This window comes from Cyprinodon variegatus, unplaced genomic scaffold (assembly GCF_000732505.1).
Source record: "Cyprinodon variegatus isolate N-32 unplaced genomic scaffold, C_variegatus-1.0 Scaffold553, whole genome shotgun sequence".
NCBI lineage: Eukaryota > Metazoa > Chordata > Actinopteri > Cyprinodontiformes > Cyprinodontidae > Cyprinodon > Cyprinodon variegatus.
Genome location: NW_015151006.1, coordinates 105,586 through 116,747, shown reverse-complemented (window position 1 = coordinate 116,747; position 11,162 = coordinate 105,586). Strand labels below are relative to the sequence as shown.

Sequence of the window (11,162 nt, the reverse complement as noted above, 5' to 3'; positions counted from 1 at the left end):
GGCTGCCTGAGCGGTTACGGGAGCTGCTCTCGGTGTGTCTTTCCTTTGTACGACTACGCTGTGGGCTGCCTGAGCGGTTACGGGAGCTGCTCTCGGTGTGTCTTTCCTTTGTACGACTACGCTGTGGGCTGCCTGAGCGGTTACGGGAGCTGCTCTCGGTGCGTCTTTCCTTTGTACGACTGCGCTGTGGGCTACGGGAGCGTGAGCGAGAACAGGAGCCGCTGCTGGACCTGTCTCTGTGACGGCGGTAGGAACCGTGTGAATGGGAACGGCTCCTACTCCGGGTTCTAGATTTTTTATCCGAGACTCTACAATTGCAAAAAAACAATACAGTTAGAAAAACAAAAACAGACAATACTTGTAGTGTAATAGTGAATTAATAGTATAGACAATTACCTCTGATCTTGTTTCCCGTGATGCCAGTCTGGATATCTGTAATATAGACATGTAAACAATTACCTAAGATGAAATGGGTCAGAGTTTACAAGCAGAAAGATTTCTGCATTAGAGAGAGGCATTCATAAAACACCTAAGAGGTTTACAAAAACAAACCGCACAGCTTGATTCAATTAAGAAAACCCTTTAATGGAGTGTTGCATTAATAACCAAATTCCTCCTACATTCTGTGCCATTTTCAACCCTTTTTACAGCTACTGGCTATAAAATAAGAATATCATGAAAGAATTAATTATTTTAATAATTTCATTCCAAAAGTGAAAATTGGATTATATTCATTCGTTACACACAGACTTATATATTTCACGTTTATTTCTATTAATCTTTAGGATTGCAACTGATGACTAATGAAAACCCAGAAGTCAGTATTTTAGAAAATGTTTATATTACTTAAGACCAAAATAGAAAAAACATTTACAAAACTCTTTGCCAATTTTGAAAAAGTATTAACATTAACAACAACAAAAAAGTTGTTTATGTAAAAAAAAAAAAAAACAACCTAACAAAAAGTATGAGTCTGTACAGCACTTAATACTTTGTTGGGGCTCCCTTTGCCTGGATTATTGCACCTAAAGAACATCCTCTTCACAGTACCCCATAGATGTACTATGGGGTACTGTGAAGCGCTGAGTTTTCTGACCGAATCAGAAAAGTGATACGATGGTCCCTAAATATGACGTGGTAGTTTTGGCACAGTGTGCAGGTTTCAAGACGTATTGGTAAATTAAATCTACATCTCCATAAATTTGGTCGGCTGCTGGAAGGATAAGGTGCTCTAAAACTTGCTGGTCGATGGTTGCAGTGACCTTGGACCTCAAAACACAATCGATCAACACCGGCAGATGGCATAAAAATAAAATCCCTGACTGGGGAAATGTTACACTGGAAAGTAAGCAACATGGATTCCATCTCTCCCCTCTTCTTCCAGATTTTGGAACCTTTTTTTCCAAAGGAAATGCAAAAGGTATTTTCATCGGAGAAAACTCTGGACGACGCAGCAGCAGTCCAGTCCTTTTTGTCTTAACCCAGGAAAGACGGGGACGATGTCTCTTGTTCAAGAGCGGATCGATACAAGGAATGCAGCAGATATAACTCATGTCTTGCTTGAAGCACCGACTCCAGCTGTAGTCCAGTCTTTGTGAACCTCCCCCACATTTCTAAATAGGTCTTGCTTCACGATCCTTGCGAGGTGCAGCCAACCCCATTGCTTGTAGACCTTTTTATACCACATCTTTTCCTTCACAACACACATTAATGTGCATAGATACATACCTCTGAACAGCCAGCCTCCTAAGCAATGAATGTCTTGCCCTTCTAGTGCAATGCTTGCCTTTTGGATAACCGTTAAGGCAGCTTTCTTCTCCATGATTGTGTAGCCTACAGAACTAAACTGATCTTTGCATGTGTTTTGATTTAATTAGCTGATTAGTTTGTGAAACCAGGTGTCTAATATTTTTCTAAATATCCAAGTCTTAAAATTCCGGTAAAACTCTTAAATGCGTTTAGGGTCTTAAACTTGCGAATGCCTTTGAAAATATCAAGCTATAATATAGCCATTATACAGCTTGTCCGATCCCAACATGAAGGTTTCCTCTCTCCTCAAAAAATGAGTACATCAATAATCTGTATCAAAATGGTGCCTAACTGTTCTAGGCAGTTCCTACACACTGCTGTTTGGCTCAAGAAAAAAGAAAGTCAGACTACAACTTGGAAATATGATTAACTTAATACACTATTAGCGAAGGATGTGGTCTTTCAATGAATTGCCTGATAAGGAGAACCAGTGTTTTCATCATTTATTAATAATAAGAAAGGTATATGTATCTGGAGAAAGAAAAAACTAACTCTCTCTGAAGTAACTTGCAGTTCTCGCGGTGGAGGGTGGTCTTACGATGGGAAGCCAATTCCTGGTTGTGAGAAGAGACAAAAAATGTTAAGAAGTTTCCAGAGGGTAAGCCGTTTTTTAAATTACCTTTTTTCAAAGACTTTAAAAAAAATACACCGAACAGATTTGTTTAACATGTCTTTTTTTAAATTAAAATCAGCATACAGAATAAAAACAACAAAGAAAAGGAATCCTGTGCCGTGGTCAGGTCTGAGGTAGCTCTCTTCAGTTATCTTCATGTTTGGCAATGGTTTTCCAAGTGGGACTTGATCAGGACAATGAGTGAAGGGCAGGAGGATGAGGAGACAAGGATAACATGACACCGGTTCTCATGAGAATTTGTAGGAGAAAAACAAGTCTACTTCATGGGTAACAAATACAATGAAAAAACATAACATCGTAAACACCATTTATGTTTGAAATGGTTAAAAAATAGCTTAAGACTAGGGATTGACTGATACAGGTGTTTTAAGCTAATGCTCATTCAAGTCTGAGCTTTCAATCAAATACTCAACAAAAAAAGACAGACCAGTAAATCAAAAATAGAACACCCTTAATGACTTACCTTTACGTTGTTAGATGAGACGTTACAAAGAGTGCAGCGATGTGGAAAGCCTGGTGGAGTGACATCTAAATAGTCATTGATCTTGGACTGCCTTGGTACTCCCTTGAAAACCTTGTTCTTCTTTAGATCCAACTCGCTGTAAGCAGACTTTACCAAACTATGGCGTTTATCTGCTTCAGTGTTTGACCGACGTGGAGGAGGAGCAAGTGATTTCGAAACAAAAGCATTTGAAGCACTGCGTTCCGCGGATGAAGAATATGGCTGTAATGCCTCTTCTCTTGTAATGCCTTGGGATTTAGTTTGCCTCATCATGTGGGTGTTCTTGGAGTCTTTTGTTAATTTACTTCCTTGAGACGTTTGCTTTAGTTCTTCTGGTGCTGGTTTTTCCTTTACCTGCTCTTTAGCTACCCCGGCAGGATGTTTGTGGGTTTTACTCGGATCATCAGTAGGACTACTTTGCTTACCATCACCTTCACCTGGTGGTGAGTTAGGTGGTTTTGATTTTTCTGAATCTTGAGCTTCCACTTGTGGAGGACCCGGTTTGCGATAGTGTCTATAAGACAAATTGGATCTTTTCCTTTCTTCTGCAATTTGCTTTGAAATAATAAAAGGAATGAAACCAATCTGTGGTGCCTGGTTCTGGCTCTGCAATGTCTCAATGGGATCTGCATGGGTCGTCGGCTCTTTAGGAGCATCCCCGTCTGCCTCTGGTGGAATAAAGGAGGCAGAACTTTTTTTAGAGACCAACGCTGGTTGGTTTAGTCCCCTCATAGATGGGTCTGTGTTTTTATTTTGGGTAATCAACGAGCTAGGGGTGTTTTGAGAAGCCTGGATTGGTTGAGACTGTGGCCTACCAGGTAGATTTCTGGTTTGAAGACTCCCAGACCTGCTAGTAGATGTCAGTCTTGAAGAAAAATCTGTCGACTCAAGTAAAGGAATTGGCAAGCTGGTCTTCACTTCGGTAGTATTTTTTCCCGATGTTTCTTTAGATCTGCTTCTGCTAGAGGTATCGTTCTTACGTCTAGTCTCATGACTGATGACATTTTCATTTTTCTCCCCAACCACAGTATAACTCCTAGTATGTCCATAGTCCATCACTTTGGCAGGTTTCAAGAACCTTGTAAAGATATCGTCTTGGAACATCTCTGGCTCTCTTGTGTCTTTAGGCTCGTCCTGTCCAAAAAAGCTTGTGGAGGGTTGGGGGTCAGAGCAGGATTGTGTTGAAGATGTTTTCTTCTTCATATGGATGATCTGTTTCAAGATCATATCGATATTATCAGAATTTATTTGATCTTCAGGTAACATCAGGAGATAATCCAAGTCTTCTTTTTCAAGTCCAAAGCGCTGTAGGAGAACACCAGCAAGTTCTGAAGTAGACTGGAGTTGAGATACCTCATTGCTCTGTTTGCCTGGAGTTGGATTATCATAACTTCTTGCTACAGACAGAGATTCCCTATTGTGTTGTCTCTCGCCAGAAAAACACCTACCATCGCTGGTGCTGGGATGGTGAGATGAAACTGAGGGCTGAAATTTCCCAGGATTATCCTCTGAAGGGATCTTACAAATCTGCAACCAACTCAAAGAGTTGCTGTCACTTTCATCATCAGATTCTCCATCTCTGTCAGTATCATCAAAGGATGGCACACTTCTGGTGGTGGATGAAAAGCTTAAAGGCGGAGGTACAGTGTCCTCTCGAATTCTGCTGTCAAGGAACCCAGCTGATCTTTCAAAGTCCCTTTCTGACATCACCATTCTCTGTTCAGACCTATAAGTCATTGGAATATCTAGTATTCGAGGGACTCTTTTTCCTGAAGTTTCCAAAGATGGTGGAGAACGCCGCCTTTCTGGATCAGGATCAATAAGTCGCTGTGCCCTCCAGTTGTCCATCTCTGAATATCTACTAGAGATTGGCCTAGTGGGCTGACCTTGGGTAGGATTTTGATTCCTTGAATTATAGGGATTAAACGGTGGTAATGACATGGTTTTACCAATACCAATAGATTAACGCCCCCCCACAGATGAGCAGAGTGGTGCCTAAGTCAGTTGCTTAAAAATTGGACAGAAGATAGTTAATGTATTACCACCATCGCATTGTGGACCTGCATCAGCGCTACCTAAATGTTCAGTTTAAACGACACATGGGGGGAAAAAATTATCTCTCTGGGGGTAGCCATACATCTCTGAGAGTTGAGACATAAGTCCAAAAGCAAAAGAAAAGAAAATGTTGAACGCAAATGTGTTCTGAATATGGAGTAGAACTGGTCCTCCAAAGATTTAAGCCATCACCAGGACAGTCTTAAGGCCTCTCAGAAGCTTCACCGTCTTCCGAAGTTTAAGAGAGTTCAGTTGTCCACTACCAAAAGAAAACAGAGAGAGTGACACATCAGAGTTGGTAGAAGATAGAAACCAGGGGTTAAAGATAAAATAGTTCCAAACAGAAAAAAAATATTTTCTTACACAAGAATACGCAATGACAAAGACCAAAATGTGAAACAGAATATCCAACAAAATAATCATTATATATAGTGGTCATATTGTAAGACACCAAACTTGAATGAATGACTTGAATTTTCCGAAGAGAAAAACTGCTGAAGAGACGAGCGTCGGTCGGCCTGGAACCACATCCTCTAAACTCACCTCAGTCATTTATGTAGTGCAACAGGAATGCAGAAGATTCTAGATTCTTGCACTTCCTCAGTCGACATTCAACAAAAGTCTGGGAAAAAGGCGAAGAACAACCTGGTTTAAGAGACATTCAAGATAATTACAAGTACGTTACATTCAGAACACACAGTTGATTCAAAGGTGTTGTCAATCCATTGTGTTGAGAAATAGGGCGTGTGTGGACAGAAACAAAACAGCCGCGAGCATGCTTCAGTGGCACAGTGGTTGGCACACACGACACATTGGAGGTTTTAAGGGCTGGTTATACTCCTGCAGCAGTGTGTCGCAGTGGGCTTGTCGCAGATATTTTTGATTTATGCCCAACATTGAAAAGTGGTCTGCGCTATGTTATTCCACGCAACAATGCAAGAGGAACAATCACGAACTAGCCGTGGGTCACCAAGGCGGTGAGGAAGTGGAAAAACGCAGAGGGCAAGTTTGTGCGACAATGGAGGGACAACGAGGGCGAAAAGGAGCGGGGATCCAGGTGGAAAGAAGGGTCCCAGGGTTCTCGCGCTCCTCGGTCTTCTAGCTGGTCCATCTTCACGAGTCGTTTTCCACAATGGTGGTCATCCAAACAAAACAAGCCCATAAAGGTACCAAACAGGAAATATGCATAGTGCAGAGCAGATCTAGATTTGACCATTCAGAGGCCTTTTTGGAGAGGTGCACCAGAGTGTCTGCGGGAGGGGTGGGGCATATCTGCGTTCACTGCGACACACACGTGGACGACCTGGTTTCTGAGCATAAATCAGCAATTACTGTAGTTCTCAACATGGCAGACCCGAATTCGAATCCAACCTGTGGTTCTACGCCACACGTCTCTCCCCCTCTCTCACACCCCCTTCCTGTGAGCCCACTGTACTAAAAATGAGTCACTAGTGCCGTAAAAACCTAAAAATAAATAAATAAATAACCAGCCGCAAACAATTCAAACGTAAAAACTAGTTAAGAAAGCCAGTTGTTGACAACTTCTGGACTGGATGCTCACATAGAAAGGCCCTTTACAGGATTTATATACAGGAATGTCCTGCTTAGAAACCAACAATTTATGACTTTAGTTTAGGCCAACAAATGTTTTTAAAAAAGAAAAAAAAAAATCAAAACAAAAAAAGTTACACATGAACAACTTTTGCAGAAGGGACCAACTTCTTTAAAGCTTCAAAAGAGCACAATCAGCAGACAGAAAACACTGTGGTATGCCATAACCATCTGCTGGCAGTACTTGCATATCCATCAAATTGGCAGGTTCTCCACCTTAGCTCCAGGTTCAGTGAACACCAACTTTCTTATTTAACTCAGATCACTACGTGTGTCTTCCTTCTTGGCATCTGATATTCCTTTTTTTTTTTTTTTACACTTGATGATGGACTTTGTCATTTCTGTCGGCTTGTACCGGAGTAAACAAGGAAGTAACAGAGCAAAGCAAACCCCAGCAGAGGCATGAAAACAAGAGCAAAGTCTCCTGGATAGTCAAAATGTTCTCAGAAACACTGCATGAAAGTCCAGTTGCCTCCAATTTATGCCTGTTTTTGTGGTAACCATGACCCAGGCATGACTAAGGCATGCTTTTCTTTAACTCGTTGCATACATCCTCATTATTATATTAACTGCACCTCCAGTCAAATATCAAGTTAACCATAGAGAAAAGAAAAGGTTTGGATGAAAATGTATTTCCAAGCAAGGAAACGCACATCCACATAAGGTGCAAGGCCTAATTCTTCACGTCCCAACCTTTCTCCTTCTCCTTAATGCAACATTTCCCTTTAGAGAAAAATCTGTGCTCCATCACATCAGAATTAAATGCCATTTATTAAGTCTGTTAATCACTCATTTATTCAAGCCAGGTGTTTAGAGTCAAGAGAAAAAAAGCCCCAAAACAGGCAGCTTTATGTCACAGTTTATAGACATTCGGTTTTATTTTAAAGAGCCTAATTTATCTTCCACTTCTCAACCTCAGTAGTTTTTGACAGCATATTACAAAACCAACTGAACAGATCACTGTAAAAGTATACATAATGTTGAAATGAATGATCATCAAAGTGCATACAAACAGCTTAACAATGTAGATTATTGGTCATTTAGACCAGTGGTTTTTAAACTCAGTCCTCAGAACCAACCATCCTGTATGATTTTCACACACCTGCAGGCCCCTGCAGCCTTAGCGGGTTGCTGAGGGGGGAGTGCTGGAGCAGAGACACGTCATGCTAGTACTTTGTACTGATGAATATGTGTACTACCATGATAACAACAAAATTGACAATTAAAAACTTAATTAATTCAAAGAATTAATGAAGTATGCACGCCATATTACAAGAAATTTCAAATACTGCTTCTTTAAGATATTATTTACATAAAGCAGAGGATTTTTTTTCTCACCAAACACGATTTGTCACTGAAAGTAGTTCCCACATTAAATCATATTCTTTGCATTTGCTTGTTTGGTATGATTAAAATCGCGGATCTTGACCTGGTCAGCTGCACTCGGTCCGAATGCACTTTTATAGACGCATCTAAAACACGCACACAGGTCAGGTTATCCTAAGGACTGAGTTTGAAAACCACTTAGACCAGAGGCCTGCATCATGAAGCTGGATTACTAGGCTAGAGAGACAACTTCAGCCTCAACCCTGACTCTCCAGTACCACGAAGCTAGTCACCATGGTAACGTACTGGGAACAGCAAACCTGCTGTAGGACAAGCTAGCTTTCAGGATTGGCCTGAATCCTAGAAAACGCTCCACCCAGCAGCCCATCAGCTGGTCGAGAAACAATGACATGAGCTTTTATTGAAGACCTGATGTAATTCAGAGGGAAAAAGAAACTTGCAATACAACAACAATGCAATAAAATACCTCAAAAATCAAATGGTTAAAACAAAATATTATCCAGACAAGTCGAGTAGTTCATTTTTCCTTTGCTTTCTTTTTGAGATACCATCCTTTTTAATTTTCTGTATTCTAAATGTATAATGTCCTCATACACCCTGGGCATTCACTTGTTTCTTGAATATTTGATATAAGAAGCTAAATAAAAAAATATATTACAAAAATCAGAGTGCAAATTGAGAGAAGATAATTTGGAGTATTGGGAGAGTGGTTAGAGCAGTGTGCTTGTGCTCTGAATATTATTTTTATCACTATGACAATTAGCTGGAATCGTGGTTCGGAGAGTGCATTCCTCACTGCATCACAGACTGCATGTATGGCCATGCTGCCTGAACACAATATATAACAAAAAGATTTTATGCCATGGCAGGTTAGTCAATATATGGACTTCTGTGAAATTTCATATTCATCAATTTCTAAAAATCAGGCTGTTTTTTCTTGTTTGCTGTAACAGTGTAAATGAGAAGGGTAGATATTGCACTGAAGTAGAGCTGCAACAAATTATTTTTCAAATCAGTTGATTCTTTTTTCAATTAAACAACTAATAATCGGATAGCCAAAGGATCCTCAAAGAAGATTTTTCACAGAATTAAAACCAGGGGAAACTAAAACTCTACCACTTGAGGACTTCTGGATAGAGCATATTAACAGAAGAAAACATTGTTTTAAAGTTAAAGCAAAATGTTTAACAATTTTTTTGTACAATTTAGTTATTTTTAACTGTTTTGAGTGAGTCGCTCTGTCAGCTTAAGGAATGTTTTAAAGTCTCTATACTCCAGTTAATGTTTAATTGATTACTAAATTAGTTGACGATCATTTCAATAATCAGGATTAATCCGATTAATTGTTTCTGCCCTACACTGAAGCTGCTCTGATGGGGGACTAATAGTAAACCTCCAGTTAAAAAAATTAAAAAAGTTTCTGAAAAAGCTCAGAAATCAGGATAATTTCACTCAGATGTTCCACTTCTTGTATTAATACGATGCAATCATGGTATCATCTTGATTGTATCCCATACATCATTGAATTAAAAAGTCCCACCAACCAGATGAAATAATGTTTTTGTGTTATTCACATTGTTGCGGTTTAGTTAATCTAGATGGGATTGGAGTAAGTTTACTTTAACACACCTGCTTAAGGTCTGAATAAGGTATAAGTCTGAATAATCACCAAAGTAAGGCCCAAAAGGCTATAAACTGCCCCTACCTTCTATGTATTTGCATCAGTATTCAGTTAGCACTAAGACACATTTTCTTTCACACTTATAACAGACATTTTCATACTTGTAATGAACATTTTAGCATTCTGTGTGTTATTAAAAGCAGTTTTGGCTGACCAAAGCAATTTCTCCTACTGAACAATTGGCTGAAATGTTTCAAATATATAAAACTGAAGTAAATAACATAAGAGCAGTCTATGATTGCTGATCTAGCATGTCAGCTTAGAAGCTAAAAGAAGAAAAAAAATGAGCAAATCAGCCTTTGGCAGGTTTATCCAAAAGATATATGACGCGTAATCAAACCCACTACCGTAAGAGGACGTAAAATAGGAGCTAATTTTGTATAAATGCAGGAGATTTTCCTAGTTTCACTTTCAGGCTAGCAGCTAACGTTAGCCTCCTGCATTAAGTTCAATGAACACCATTGAGGGAGATGAACAGGAAACCGACGTTAAAAATCAATGAAATGTTTTTTGTGCGTTCAGGAAGATAAAAATAAAACCAACAACAACAAAAAAAAAAAAAAAATCAACGAAATGTTTTTTTATGCATAAAATATAAAAACGTAACGTACGTATATCCTAGGCCTTCGAAGGAAGTTCTTCTTCTTCGTCTGTATGGGACTTTTTTTCGGCGGTTGCCACTTAACGAAATGTCCCATTACCGCCACCAACTGGTAGGGAGTGTGGATCTGAACGGCTGCTACTTATACTTAACAAAATCCACAAAATAAAATGAAAAAAACCTTAATTAATATAAGATAATGAAAAACAATTACATAACACTTATCACTTGAGTTCCTTCTAAGGATTTCTGTTAAATTAAAGCATATTCTTTCCTTTTTAAGATTTTGAAGCATTTCCCTCCTATTTCTTTCATACTATACAGTCTACCATAACAAGTTCAATTGTCTCTTGTTGCTCACAGTATTCACACCTACAAGTGTTATGTTTACCTATTTTGAGTAAAGTACAGTTTAATCCATTTATGACCAAAACTAAGTCTTTTTCTTTCTTATATTTACTTATATTTTGCAGACTGGGGTCTTTTGAAGTGCAAGGAGCGCTCCTAAAGACCTTCTATGACTCTGTTGTGGCATCAGCCATCTTCTATGGAGCTCTGTTGGAGCAGTAGATTATCTGTAGCTGAGAGAAAGCGGCTGGAGAAGCTGATCAGGAAGACCAGCTCTGTGATTGGATGTCCTCTGGACTCAGTGCAGGATGTGAGGAAAAAAAGGATCCTAACTAAAGTAACATCTCTGTTGGATAATGTTTCCCACCCCACACGTGCTGCTGGTGCTGAACTGGAGAGCTCCTTCAGTGACAGACTGCTGCACCCTAAATGCACCAGGGAGGATTATCACAGATCCTTCCTCCCAGCAGCTGGAGGACTTTATAACCATCACTGCTCCCAACAACCTGATTAAATTATTACATTCATGTTGATTTTGTACAGTTTCTACCTTAGTCAGTTAAATAACATGCTG

General features: G+C 39.6%; 1 protein-coding gene across 1 annotated transcript in view; it reads right to left on the bottom strand.

Annotated features, from left to right (window-relative positions):
* Window positions 1–5,930, bottom strand: part of LOC107095502 (serine/arginine repetitive matrix protein 2-like) — a 17,603-nt gene extending 11,673 nt beyond the window's left edge. The window contains exons 1-5 of the mRNA XM_015391633.1: window positions 5,544–5,930; window positions 2,907–5,259; window positions 2,302–2,363; window positions 397–432; window positions 7–308 (exon numbers count right to left, since the gene is read on the bottom strand). Of these exons, the coding sequence (XP_015247119.1) occupies window positions 7–308; window positions 397–432; window positions 2,302–2,363; window positions 2,907–4,886 (2,380 nt within the window). The 5' untranslated portion in view covers window positions 4,887–5,259; window positions 5,544–5,930. The remainder of the gene's footprint in view (window positions 1–6; window positions 309–396; window positions 433–2,301; window positions 2,364–2,906; window positions 5,260–5,543) is intronic.
* Between the last annotated feature and the right edge of the window lie 5,232 nt (window positions 5,931–11,162).